Below are 13,676 nucleotides of genomic sequence, written 5' to 3' on the forward strand. Positions count from 1 at the left end.
TTTTTGGAATTCTAGTTTTTGGTGTTTTGATTGTTTGGGTTGTTGTGGTTTCTTTTAAGCTGTAAAATAAAGGTTTGTATATAATAAGTTTGATAAGTAAGGGAGATAAATAGACGACCACATAATTTGGGTAGGAAATATTTTTGATTATTGATGTTAGCACAATATAGATAATAATATAAAGGGAATTGTGTGTTGATTGTTTCTTACGGATCAATGAGGATACATATAACGACTCGAGTTGTTTCTTTGCTAAGGTCAGAGCATTGGAAAGAACGAATTTGCCCAACCACATCTGCGAGTTTAAATATCAATTATGATAACGAAACATATTATAAACACATATGCAATATGATAATATACCTGGGAGTTCTAGGTTTGTGTTCGCAATCACTTGGAAATTGTCAAACAGTCTAATTATGATTGGAGATGGATCTCAGGAGCACTCGTGATGACTTCATTAATAATGGTTGGTGAGATGAAACGAATGAGGAATGGATTATCAATTATCTTGTACATAATGAGCAACCTCAAAACGATAGACTTTCACAATGGAACCAACTTTCAAAAGATGGCATGTAATGATTAGCACGTCTGGAGGGAATAAACCCATGAATCACGGAATCTGCAAATAATATTAGTTAACAAAGAATCAGAAAATCAATTAAAAACAATTATATTAAATAAGTGTGATAAATGGAAGATTAACTTACCTTTTCATCAAAGAAGAGAATCGTGATTCCCATAAACTCACTGTCTTTCTTGAAGTTCAGGGAATCCCATAAGCGAGGAGGTTAGAGGCTATGCTCTGACTACTACGACCAACACGGAGAGACTCGAAGGTTGAGTGACGGATGCCAGGAATGCCGGTTTGAGGAACTGGAGAGGCAGAAAAACATTTTGTAGAAGATCGTTAAAGCTAAGAGGAATCAATGAGTTTTGTGGAGATGCAAATTGGGTTCATCAAAGATGAGAATCATATATTTAGGGTTTACAGAAAGGCTACAAATCAGGAACATTTAAGATCAAGCGATTTACGATGGGGAGATGAAGAGTTCACCGGTGAAAAAATAGATTACAAACAGACACACAGCGCAACTCTGTAACTCAGACTTGTCTAAGACAATCATGAAAAGAACTCTAACTCATGTTAAACGAAGACAGTTTACAATATGGAAAAACTATAATTGTTTTTTTTTCATTTAACGTGGTGAACCTCATTTAAAAATGAAACTCATAATACACTTGTAGGCCCGACCCATAGAGAAACCAAAGAAGCAAAGGTTTCTGACCTTCATAAATATATATTAGTTTCGGCCATCAATGTACAAAGTATCCTTTAGTTTAGTGGTATAAATGTTGGTGTTTATATCTTAATAACCCGGTTTCGAGCCACATGCTTAACACTTTTTCACACTTTTTAAAGTGGGACCCACCAAAATGCTGACGTGTCGCCTCAGGAATGAGGCAAATGCCTCAGGAATGAGGCAACTGCCTCATTATATTATAGACTATGGGCATTGTCTCCGCGCAAGCGCGGGGTTGTGGACATAGTTCTTGTTTTATCTCAATATTTGTTAGGGTTATTGTAGTTGTAAATTTTGCGTTTTGGATTGATCATTGTTTTTCAAGTTTTTTATTGTTATAGGGTTAGAGTTGTGATGATGAACTGTGTATGCACTGTTCTCCACTCATGAAGGACTAAACTGTGTTAATAATGTGATTGATATAGTTCGTGATGTTGCTTGTTGTGTCACTGAGACTTATTGTTTGTTTGTCTTTTTAATTTGTTACTTGTACTGTTGAGATTACATAAATTATAATAAGGTTGTTGAGAGTACCTCTTGTTTCTGGATATTTTTTCTCCAGTTTAGTTGTGTAAGTTCTGTATATTAAGTAATAATTTGTTTTATTCTTATTATGTTGGTTATATATTTTCTTATGTTTAAACTTGTTGCTTTTAGTGGACCTTTAAACAAATACATGAAGACTTATAGAAATAACTATAAAATGAGTGACAATTAGTATTTGGTACTTAATGAGTTTTAAACAAATATATGTATTTCTTATAAGAAGACAATAGCATTGGTCCGTTGACATTGAGCATGTAAGCTATTTTCATAAGACAAGAAGAGTGAGCAGGTGGAGATGTTGTTGCCGCCTTTGTGTATGTTGGGATTTTTTCTTGTATCTCCTGGTGTGGTTGTGATTGTTTCTCTTTTATTTGATGGGTAATATGTAAACAAAAATCATTGTTAGTTGTATTTATCAGAGTTTGTAACTTACTCTGCTTTTTTGTTTAGGTAATTTCACTGATCTTGGTTGTCGTCTTCGTCTTCTTCGTAAGCATCTGCGAAAGTAAGTTTGTAAATTGTTAAATAGCTAGTCGAATAGTTTGTATTTGTTTAGCTGGCTCAATGTATGTGTCGTTGAGTTTTAGTTGTGTTGACTGGTTTGTAATATTTGTTTTGAAGTTTATTTGTAAAATTAGACAAAAAGAGAGGTAATCATTAATGATTCGTCTTTTTTGGGATTCTAGTTTTTAGTGTTTTGCTTGTTTGGGTTATTGTTGTTTCTTTTAAGCTGTATTAGATTGATAAGTAAGAGAGATAAATAGACTTCCACAAATCTTGGGTAGGAAATATTTTTGATTATTGATATTAACACATTATAGACAGTAATATAAAGGGAATTATGTGTTGATTGTTTCTTACGGATCAATGAGGAGACGGATAACGACTCGAGTTGTTTTTTTGGTGAGGTCAGATCCCTGGACAGAACAGATTCGTCCAACCACATCTGCGAGTTTAAATATCAGTTATGATATCGAAACATAATATAAACCCAGATGCAATATTATAATATACCTGGGAGTTTTAGGTTTGTGTTCGTAATTACTTGGAGAATGTCGAACAATCCAATCTTGACTGGAGATTGATCTCAGGAGCAGTCGTGATGACTTCATCAATAATGGTTAGTGACGTGAAACAAATGAGGAATGGATGATCAGTTATCTTGTACATGCTTGAGAATCTAGCAACCTCAAAACGATCGATTTTCACAATGGAACCTACTTTCAAAGATGGCCTTTAATGATTAGCACGTTCGACAGGAGTAAATCCATAAATCATAGAATCTGCAAATAATGTTATTCAACAAAGAATCAGAAAATCAATTAAAAGAATTATGTTAAATAAGTGTGATAGATTGAAGATTAACTTACCTTTTCATCAAAGAAGAGAAACGTGATTCCCACAAACCCCCTATCTTTCTTGAAGTTCAGGGAATCCCAGAAGCGGAGGAAGTCAGAAGCTATGCTCTGACTACTACGACCAAGACCGAGAGACTCGAAGGTTGAGTGATGGACGCCGGGAAGCCGGTTTGAGGAACTGGCGAGGCAGAGAAAAACATTTTCTAGAAGATGGTTACAGCTAAGAAGAATCAATGAGTTTTGTGGAGATTCAAATTGGGTTCATCAAAGATGAGAATCATATATATATGGTTTACAGAGGGGCTACAAATCAGAAACTTTTATGATCAAGCAATTTAAGATGGGGACATGAAGAGTTCACCAGTGAAAAAATATATTACGAACAAACACACGTCGCAACTATGTAATTTAGACTTATTTGAGACAATGATGAAAAGAACTCAAACTCATGTTAAACGACGACAGTTTGCAATATGGGAAAACTATAATTGTTGCAAACTTGAGCTTTTTTTTTTCATATAACGTGATGAATCCTATTTAAAAATGAAACTCATAATACACTTGTAAGCCCGACCCTCGGAGGAAGCTGAAGAAGCAAAGGCTTCCAAACTTCATAAATATATATTAGGTTCGACCATCGATGTACAAAGTATCATTTAGCTTAGTGGTATAAATGTTGGTGTTTATATCTCAATAACCCGGGTTCGAGCCATGTGCTTGATATTTTTTCACACTTTTTAAAAATGGGGTCCACAAAACGCTGACGTGGCACGCTAAGTAGTGAGCAAAAACTCAACTATTATAATATATATTTATCTCGCTGGACTCGTACCATGTTTACATTTTAATTTAATTAGATAAAAGGTTATCTTGACTTTTTTTTACATCAATAATTTCATTAATTAATGGGACAAGCCCAACAGATACAAGGCCCAGCCACTAAGGGCAACCTAAAAACACAAACAAAGGCCCAAAAGCCCAACTAAAGAAACCCTAGAAACCGAAAAGGGTGCCGCCGCTCTCGTGAACCACCGCTACGAGCCACGACAACCCCCCGCATCAAGCAAAACCCCCGGTGAAATATCCATCGATCGATCCACCGGTACACACCAGAGCTCGTCAGCTCCACATCATCTTCACCGCAAACGCCTTCAAAACCGGAGATTCTATTATCGGAGAGCATCAATCGCAAGGACGAGATCTCATCTGCCACCATTAATCACCAACACCGAGAAGAAGGTTTCGCTCAAACCATCACCAAATGCCACCGGAGAGCGTCAATCGTCCTCCGACGCGAGCTCCTCCATCAAAACCAACCCGAAATCGCAAAACCAAAAATAAAAAAACCCTAAAACGGAACTAGGGAACCAAGAGCCGGCGATGCAAGGCAAAGAACACCTTCACCCCCCAGAGACTAAAGCCGACAAAAGCAGAGCTGAAGAAACCTCCACCTCTCGAAAACAAAGCCGGCGGCGATGGATATGTAGAAGCCTCCATCTCCCGGAAACGAAACCTAATCTAACAAGCCGACTTCTAAAGGTTATCTTGACTTTATGTAATGCAAGTTGGTACTAATCCATTTCTAAATCATTACTTTAAGTTTTCTCGACAATATCATATATTTTTATTTGGGTGTGTCATAATAACTCATAAGTAAATAACGCTTTTTCCACGTAAAGTGAAGGCCCAAAAAGCACAAAGTTCCTAGTAGTAAATTTCCACGATTAACAACATTGTACATATCTAATGCAAAGAAACAAAAAAAAAATGTATGTAATCTCTAATGAATCTCAATTTTCTTCGGTCTAAAATTTACATTTCTATTTAATGAGAGAAAAACCTTCATCAGTCCTCACTGGTTCTATCAGCAAAAAGGCTGTTAAAGTTCCAAAAACGTAAGCCGAAAGAATCAGAACATGCGTAAGTGTGTGTGAATCGTTTTGAGCCTTTTATACAGGAGCTTTTGTAAGATCATATCATGGAATATGAAAAGAAAAACTCAGATCTTTGCGCGTTTTAGCTGTGAGAAGATATCATTAGCTTCTAGCTCTCTTTTGTGCATAATGTTCTTGAAAACTCGTTCCTCAGCTTTCAGCAAAGAATCTCTTAATCTTTTCACATCAGCCAATTTCACAGGCTTCAGTAAGAAATCTTCAGCACCTTCTTCGAGACATCTGAATCCACAAATAGAGAATCAAATATCAGTGATCGTATTCCACAAAGATGATAGCTTTGGATCCACAAAATGGCCAGCTCATAATAATAATAGGCAATCACATTACTAGACTTATTTTTTGGTAAATGATGGTTTTTTAATAATAAGCAAAAAGCATGTGGGGTGTCTAACACGAGGATGAGATTTATAAATGACCCTACCAAAGATTACGAAAAAAACATATCAAAAGCATAGTATTATACAGTTTTGGGGTTATTAACACATCCCCGGCAACAGAATCAAATCTCAAGAGAAGATATTGCTTAACCTATGATGGATTATTCTTCACTTATTTGGTGGACACAAGAAACAATTTATTACTTATTATATATTCCTAATATCCTCTAGAAAATTTTGTTAAAGGACCCACGAAAGCAACACCAAATCTTAGCTCGATCACCCCCACAGTTGCCCATGATAGTTAAAGTAATAATACTTTTATCATGCAATTCTCATACGATTGATTATAAACAATGTAATTTGGTCAATACATATCGGCTAACTGTATTTAAAAAAAAAAACTCCAAAGTATAGTAGTTTGATTACTTAAAAGTTACCCTACACAAAACCCTTTTAATCATCCGAATCTCCTGAAGTAATAAATGCACAAAGTCTAATAGAATTACTATTACTGGTAATTCATAATCTTACATGATTATGAACTTAAACAAAGATTAAGGATCGTGATTAAGATAACAGGAAAACAGAACATACCTTTCAATACGAGGCAAGATGTTCTCTGAGGACATAATGACAACTGGAATTTCTCTGAAAGCTGATGATTCCTATAAAAAAATCAAATTTCATAAAACAAATTAGTACAAAACTTTCATTGTATTTGCTGATATGAGATCGATTGAATGAAACAAATTAGATAAACATACTTTGATCTTCTTGAGTAGTTCGTATCCAGTCATCCCAGGCATAGAGTAATCCGTCATTATCAGATTAATCTTGAGATCCTGAAAATTTTGAAAATCTTCAGTACGGAAAGGATTTTTAAGAAGAAAATAAAAAAGACTGCTATCATCAGATCTATTACCTCAAATCCAACTGAGTTGTTGTCTCCATCTAATCCAAGGTATTGCAAAGCTCTTGTCGCGCTATCGACAACAGTAACTGAATAATTAACAAAAAAACACACTGTCAGATTTCGAACATGATTCTACAAAACGAAAACGTTGAACCGAAACATGGCGGTTTACCTTTACACGAAGAGACTCTGAGTAGCCGTTCGATGAACTTCCGATCGACGATGCTATCGTCAACGGCGAGAACATGAAGAAGCTCCGGCGATGCTAAGGAAGAAGTGTTGTTGGATATGTTTAACGTCTCAGAACGCATAACCTCCGCCATATCAACGATCTCTGGAAACAAAGGATCTCAACAGATAGGGAGAGAGAATATGAGTGTATATATGATTTTGCAAACGTGATGGAGGATTTGGAGTGGAGGTTAGGGATTTATAAGGAAGAGTGGAAAAAGGAAAAAAGAGAGGGAAATTATGATATCGAGAGAGATCTTTGCATATCTGGGAGATTTTGCATGTACGTAGAAAATTATTTGTTTATTCTGTTTCCAAAGAGTCATATTCAAATCTGGCAAAACCATATATAAAATAAAATGAAATCCTTGGCAATAAAGTTTTCGGGCAAAATAAAATCAAAAGTGATTTGAGTTTTTATATTATTGTTTTTCTAAGAATAGTCAAATAATATCCTGAGTGGTGAAAGTAATCTTTGGATATCTGGAAGGGCAGAAAAAAGACGATCGAATTGGAAATCGTATCAGGACGATCTCTCTCGATTATTGTTCGGATCATGCAACTTTGATTTTGTATTTGTATTTGTATTTGTACATTTCTGATAAAAATAATTTCTCGAATCTTCCGTTTGAAAGAATGTACAAAATTGAATATTAATTCATAAATAGCATGTACTGTAATAAAGCCTTTGCCATTAAGCTTGCAAGCAAAGTAATCAAGTTTTATTTTTTTGCTGCATGTGTTTTGAGCTAATTAACTGCTTTTCGGTGATTTTATTATTAGAATAACAATGGTGTCTTAAATGAATCAATGATTAGGAAGTTTAGTCAAAAATATAGTCTGTTATTTAGTTAATGGTCTTCCAATTTGAATTCAAATTTGGCGTTATTCAATCAATTAACGCTTATAAAGTACTACAAATTATAGAATTAAACATACACTATCTAAAATTAACATTTAAAGATACAAATATATCTATATACATGTATCATGATTATTTGAATATATATATTAAATTCATATAAATGTTGAAATATGAGGTTTGACTGATGGAGAAACGAGTTTGCGCCACATAAAATGGTTAGGACCATTAGGAGCACCAAGGGCATGCATGCTTTCTCAAAAAAGTTAGAAAGTTCAACAAACATTTGTAGGTCAAAGCGTCCTGCGTCCATTTTATAAACACTCAAAGGAGAGTGATTGAAAAAGAGTTTAGCTAGAGCATTCTTCGCAAGTGCATCGGCTAAACAATTTGTTGTGAGTAGAATAAAATTAGAAGATAAAAGAGTGAAGAAATTAGCAAATTACTAATAATGTGGAGAATACTTGCAGTCTCGTTCAGCTCTTACCCTGAACACATGTGAGAGACAAGGACGTCCAAGTCAGAAAGTTTTTGAGAATTTGAAAATCCAACCGTCTTTTCTGATCGAAGAGTTTCCGTACCGCTAAAGCTTCGACTGCTAAAACTAAGTTATTCATCGATTCCTCGAATAACCCACCCAAAACCTCCACATTTTAATGTATCATTCCACATTCAATATATCTAACAAGTCAGAAAATTCCTAACATAAGCAACTGGTGGAGTTTTGGCCACGAGAAAAGGCTTTTGGTGATAGAATTAATTGTTTTCTAATCTTTTGCATCCACCATTGTCTTTTTATCACTTAAAAGAGGTTATTTTCAAAAAGTGGTCTGTTTCTAGCTATCCAAAGCCAAAGGTTCCAAATTGATGAAGCCGCATCATGCTTGAAAAACAAGAAAAGAGATAATACGATTAAATTTTCGGATTCTAATAGTTTTCATTTTTTTTTATTAAATTGATATTTTCCTTTTATTTATATTCAAAACCCTAGATTAGAAGTCTTATTTATAATCTTTGTATTCTTTCATAGAAAACAGTTTTTGATAATTTAATAAATTTGACTATATTCCTTGTATAGACTCAATTCAATCCGTCTTACAAGAAGCCGGTCTCAAGCATGGTTCTTTAAATCCTTTGATTATGGGAAGCGATTCTCTAGCGTGGTTCTTCGAATTCCTAGATTGAGCTGATTATTTAGTTTGCATGCTGCACCACAAATGGTCCAAGAAGAGAGTAGAGAAGTGGCAAGACTAAGACCTGATGGTGAAAGGTTTATGGCCTTGATCAAATGTTATCTCTTTGTGACATGAGTTGTCTGTTTTTGAACGTTCTTGAAGTCTCCCCCTGGTCATGTGTACATTATGTGTCCGTGTTAATACCTTCGCTTTGAAGAAGGTTGTGTCTTGATGAGAGTCTTCTTGGAAGACATCCCAGGTTATATGGCAATCTTAGGCACCGTAGCATCGTATGTGATCTCTAATATCATAACTATCATCATCACATTCCTCACCACTATTGGCTATTGATGTCGAGTTTAGAGGACTTTTCACCGCTTTTTTTTTGTGTGGAATATGTGTAATGTTTGCTTTCTACCATTTGTATCAAGCTTGGCTATTGTAGCAACATTTCATTTGGCCGTTATGGCTTTGTTATCAGTTTGTATTGAACTTTTGCTGAATGTGGATAGAGAGTAATTAATTTATCTAAGAAGCTTTGTTTAAACAAAAAAAAATAACAACGTAACAAACGGATAATTAAAATTAAAAGTCATCTTTCTTTTTTTGAGCAACAAAGCGGCACAATCGAAAGGGAGAAGGAAAAAAAAAAAACACTGTCGAGGATACAATCGAAGGGAGGCGGTTAGGTTATGGAAGAGGAGAAAGCGGCGGCGTACTACGACGAGCTCACGCGCAAAGGCGAAGGAGCAGCTCGTTTCAAGCAAGGCCTCGGCTTTTCCTCCGGGAACGACGCGGTTCCGGAGAGAAGCTCAGCGATCGCATCCTCCTCTTCTTTTCTCAACCAGTTCGTCAAAGCTTCTTCCAACCCTAAACTCACCGAGAACGATTCTGATATCCGATCTATCAGAGATAAGTTGAAGAAGAAGAATAAACCTGAAGATCAGCATCACTCTAGGGTTTCCGAGAAGAGCTACAGAGAATCGAGCGATCGGCGTCGTTATCGGAGTAGAGAGAGGGATGAGAGACGTAGGGGGTATGGGGACAGAGAGAGACGGAGGCGGAGGAGCAGGAGCCGGAGTAGGAGTTCGTCGCCGAGGAGGGAACGAAGGAGGAGCGAAGATGATAGAAGAGCAAGGAGGAGAGAAGATGCCAAGGAGAAGATTGATTACTCGCGCTTAATCAAAGGCTACGATGATATGGTATACTCTCTCTCATTCAGCTTCCTCATTAGAATTGAGTTTGGAGTTGTGACATCATTTTAAGTGCCTTTTATGTTTTAAGATAAACCCATATGAACTCCTTTTTGCTACAACTAGTCTTCTGGAGTTCCTTTATCTGTTTGTAGATTTGGATTCTGTATTGTTCTTGTCGGTTGCTTTGCGTTTGATACTCATTGACATTGATTTTGATTTACTAAGGGTTTCTTGTGTTGTTTTCTTGATTAGTCAGCTTCTGAAAAAGTGAAGGCCAAGATGAAGCTCCAGCTTGATGAAACTGGTAAGTTACTCGGTGGTCCCATTAGATAGATTGCAATGATTCTGCTGTCCATGCTCCTAGCACCTCCCATCTGATCCCCCAGACAACATCTTTTAAGTATCTTTGGAATGTTACTGTTAAATGGTGGGATGTGTTTTGGCACGTAACGTCTTGGCCTTGATTATGCGGATAAGGTTTCTCATTACTCTAGTGTAAGACTATTGTAATTAGCCTTGTAGCCTTAAAGTTGGTTTGTTTCTCATGTATTTTAATGGAGGTAGGACACTGCTTTCGGGTATTATCGACTTGTCTACGGTTCTGGTTAGGATATAAGGAGGATTGGGACAAACCCTTTCCTGGAGATAGATCGTCTATATTTTGATTTATTTACTATTATATAAAGAGGAACTTCATGGTGACTGATAAAAGAATAAGAAAAGAAATACTCTGTCTGTCCTTAAAGTGTGATTCCTCGCATCCCTGACCTTGTGAAAACGTTTATATCAGCTCATGTTTATTTCCTCTCTTGAAGTTGAAACTAATTTTCTTGCTTGAATTGCAGCTGAGAAAGATACCACTAAGGGTGCAGGATGGGAACGATTTGATTTTGACAAAGATGCTCCACTTGATGATGAGGAAGTAGAAGGTCAGTTCTCTTGTGAATTTCTATTTTTACTCCTTGATTCGCTGTACAAATAGAGATAAAAAAAAATCTTCGTATGATTATGCAGGTACGGATGATGACGCTGCCTTAGTGAAACGCATGGGACAGAGCTTTAGGTTTAACGCCGTCGAGGTGTGATGAGTCATTATCTTTCATCGTCACTCGGTATATAATCATTTTCAACAACAATCACACCTTCAGATAATTTATATGGTTTATAATCAATTTGCAGTCGAGAAGGGAAGAGCAACTTAAAGATGCCCACGATGAAGCCATGTTTGGAGCACCCACAGGTCAAACTCTTATTGGTAACAACGAGGATGATGTTACAGAGACAACTAATGTGGAGGACATTGAAGGAGAAAACAACAGTGGCGCCGTAAGTCTTGTTAGCGAAAAGGTAAAAGCTCTCTGTTTTCATTCTTTTGCTCCAAAACCAATCGATCCTTGGAGCTCCACTTGCAGTACGTGCATAAACTTGTAAAAATCTCATATTTTTGGGGTGGTTATAGGTACTTGCAAAACAGCAAGGATCTTGGCGTGACCGAGCTCGCAAGTCATGAATCCCAGTGAAAGTCAAGAAACACTTTAGTAGTTTATAGATGAGTTGGTCCTCTGTATTGTTGAATTTCTCTTATTTAATAGAAATTTTGTTGATGTGATTAAAGAGGATTTTATTTGAAACTTCGAAACTACTTCCTGTCTTTTTATTTTGTGATTTATATGATAAAAATGGGAAAGTATAATATGAAAATGTAAATCGTCTAATTTTCTAGCATTATTTATGAGAGACATTACACTATTCTTTTTTTAACGTTGATATTACAATTATGAAAAAAATTATATAGAAAATTCGTCTAATTGCATGTCTAACTGCGTCACCTGAACACAGATTTGAATGTTCGGTAAAAAATACTATATGTCTAACGGCCTCATCTGAACACATATTTGAATGTTTGGTAAAAAATAAAGTAATAGTTATTGACATTTATGATTGGCCGCACAAACTTCTCTTTATATCATTAAGAAATAGCTAAAAATGGACGCACAAATACATCTTTTTTTTTTCTTTTTTTTGACGCACAAATACATCAATTTTTAACAAATACAAATATATGAAAACAAACATGATAAACTGATATTAGAGTATAGTCAAAATAAAATAAAAGTAAACATCATACTCCTTCTGTTCATTAAAGTTACATATTCTAGAGAAAAATTTTGTTTCAAAAAGATCTATTTTTTACATTTTCAATGTATGTTTTATTAACAAATGCAAATTTCAAAAAACTTAATTGCACTAATTGAATTTTTATTGGTTTAAAATTATAGAAAAAAGATAAACACAAAAATGTATGCAAATTTAATGTGTTTTATTAAAATGTGTGAAAAATCCAAAATATGTAACTTTAAGGAACGGATGGAGTATATAGCAAGAAACTTCAAAATTTGAGTGTAAAATCAAATGATTCTTCCCATTATCTGATACAATAAAATAAACCGAATTTTCAGGAATTGAGAAAATCGTACACAAGCATAACTGCCAAAAATAACTCGCAAAATATAATATATATTTTTTTTTTGAGCAAACTCGCAAAAATGTTTCCAGTTAATAAAATAAGCAGAAGATAAGAGAATCTTACAACTTGCCCATTTGGCATTTGCTGCAACTTGCCATCATTATAGGAGCGCGTCAAGAAACCGTACCTCGAGACACTAAAAGGACAGATGTCAATAATTCATTGGATTCAAGCTGGACGCCACGCTGCCAATCAGAAAATAGTGTCGAATTTACAGGAAAAAAAAAGAAATAATTAACTAATTTGTTTCTTACAACACTCACCCGAAAGAAACGTAAAAAAAAAAAAAAACAACTAATAAAGAAAGTCAAATAAAAGCCCTTGTGGGGTCTCGTCTAAACTCAACATTCATTCTCAGAGAAGCCGTCTTCCTCTTGTAATCTATCTCGATCGGACATCTTCTTATCTGCGATTCCAATGTCGAGCCGTTGGTTGAGACCCGAGGTACTCTTATCGATCTTTCATAATCTTTGACTGCCGTTTTCCATTCTTATTTCCAAGTGTAATATAGGCGTAGATCTGGATGATTAAGAGTATTTCTTCTAAGATCTGATTGTCTCAGGTTGAAAACGTGTTTTGTTGTTTCCCCTACCTATTCAGGTGTATCCGTTGTTCGCGGCCACGGGAGTTGCGGTGGGTATCTGCGCGTTTTCTTTGATCAGAAACATCACCGGCAATCCTGAAGTCAGGTTTGTCTTGTCTCCTCCTTTTCTGTCTTAGGTCCGACCAACATATTTGTCTCTCCCTCTTGTTGTGTGTGTGTGTATCCGCATAAAGATATCGTTCAATCTAAGAATGACGTCGTTTAATCTCTATGCCAGAATAAAAACTCTGCCCAAGTTCTATAAAATAGGAGAAATCATTTCTTCATTCAAATGTTGGTTCGTCTTATTATATGATACATGGAGGAGTTTGCTAAGACTTTTGATTGGGAACCGGTCCTTTAATCCGGTGTTATATATTATATTATGCTCTGCTTATAAGAGAACAAACTAGAAAAATTCAAAGCAGAGATGTTGTATTGGTGTTCTAAAGTTGTCTTCTTTCTTGTGAATTTCACAACCAGATGTACAAAGGAGAATAGGGCTGCTGGGGTATTGGATAACCATGCAGAGGGAGAGAAGTACAAGGAGAACTTCCTGAGGAAGTACGTTCGCAACAAGCACCCTGAGATCATGCCTGGCATCAACAAATTCTTCACTGATCCTAAATACTGAACGACCCCC

General features: G+C 35.7%; 3 protein-coding genes across 3 annotated transcripts in view; 2 read left to right on the forward strand and 1 right to left on the reverse strand.

Annotated features, from left to right (window-relative positions):
* Nucleotides 1-4,907: 4,907 nt before the first annotated feature.
* On the reverse strand, nt 4,908-7,078 carry LOC106308235 (two-component response regulator ARR5). Its single transcript, XM_013745377.1, has 5 exons — nt 6,632-7,078; nt 6,469-6,545; nt 6,311-6,388; nt 6,141-6,211; nt 4,908-5,385 (listed from the first exon to the last, which is right to left on the reverse strand). Exons 1-5 carry the CDS (start codon nt 6,780-6,782, stop codon nt 5,211-5,213), a joined length of 552 nt encoding a protein of 183 aa, XP_013600831.1. The 5' UTR covers nt 6,783-7,078; the 3' UTR covers nt 4,908-5,210.
* A 2,250-nt stretch (nt 7,079-9,328) lies between these two features.
* On the forward strand, nt 9,329-11,576 carry LOC106311792 (luc7-like protein 3). Its single transcript, XM_013749087.1, has 6 exons — nt 9,329-9,929; nt 10,176-10,227; nt 10,769-10,852; nt 10,938-11,002; nt 11,103-11,270; nt 11,383-11,576. The coding sequence occupies exons 1-6, from the start codon at nt 9,420-9,422 to the stop codon at nt 11,431-11,433; spliced, it is 930 nt and encodes a 309-aa protein (XP_013604541.1). The 5' UTR covers nt 9,329-9,419; the 3' UTR covers nt 11,434-11,576.
* A 1,162-nt stretch (nt 11,577-12,738) lies between these two features.
* LOC106311793 overlaps nt 12,739-13,676 on the forward strand; it is a 1,522-nt gene continuing 584 nt past the window's right edge. The window contains exons 1-3 of the mRNA XM_013749088.1: nt 12,739-12,894; nt 13,051-13,139; nt 13,517-13,676. Coding sequence (XP_013604542.1) covers nt 12,868-12,894; nt 13,051-13,139; nt 13,517-13,667 — 267 coding nt within the window. The 5' untranslated portion in view covers nt 12,739-12,867 and the 3' untranslated portion in view covers nt 13,668-13,676. The remainder of the gene's footprint in view (nt 12,895-13,050; nt 13,140-13,516) is intronic.

Source organism: Brassica oleracea, chromosome C8 (genome assembly GCF_000695525.1).
Source record: "Brassica oleracea var. oleracea cultivar TO1000 chromosome C8, BOL, whole genome shotgun sequence".
Lineage (NCBI taxonomy): Eukaryota > Viridiplantae > Streptophyta > Magnoliopsida > Brassicales > Brassicaceae > Brassica > Brassica oleracea.

Coding starts and splice junctions, on each gene's coding strand:
- LOC106311792 (XM_013749087.1), top strand. CDS start 9,420: ATGGAAGAGGAGAAAGCGGCGGCGTACTACGACGAGCTCACGCGCAAA. Junction 10,228..10,768: donor GCTCCAGCTTGATGAAACTG/GTAAGTTACTCG, acceptor CTTGAATTGCAG/CTGAGAAAGATACCACTAAG. Junction 11,271..11,382: donor TAAGTCTTGTTAGCGAAAAG/GTAAAAGCTCTC, acceptor GGGTGGTTATAG/GTACTTGCAAAACAGCAAGG.
- LOC106308235 (XM_013745377.1), bottom strand. CDS start 6,782: ATGGCGGAGGTTATGCGTTCTGAGACGTTAAACATATCCAACAACACT. Junction 6,212..6,310: donor AACTACTCAAGAAGATCAAA/GTATGTTTATCT, acceptor ATTTTTTTATAG/GAATCATCAGCTTTCAGAGA. Junction 5,386..6,140: donor ATCTTGCCTCGTATTGAAAG/GTATGTTCTGTT, acceptor TTGTGGATTCAG/ATGTCTCGAAGAAGGTGCTG.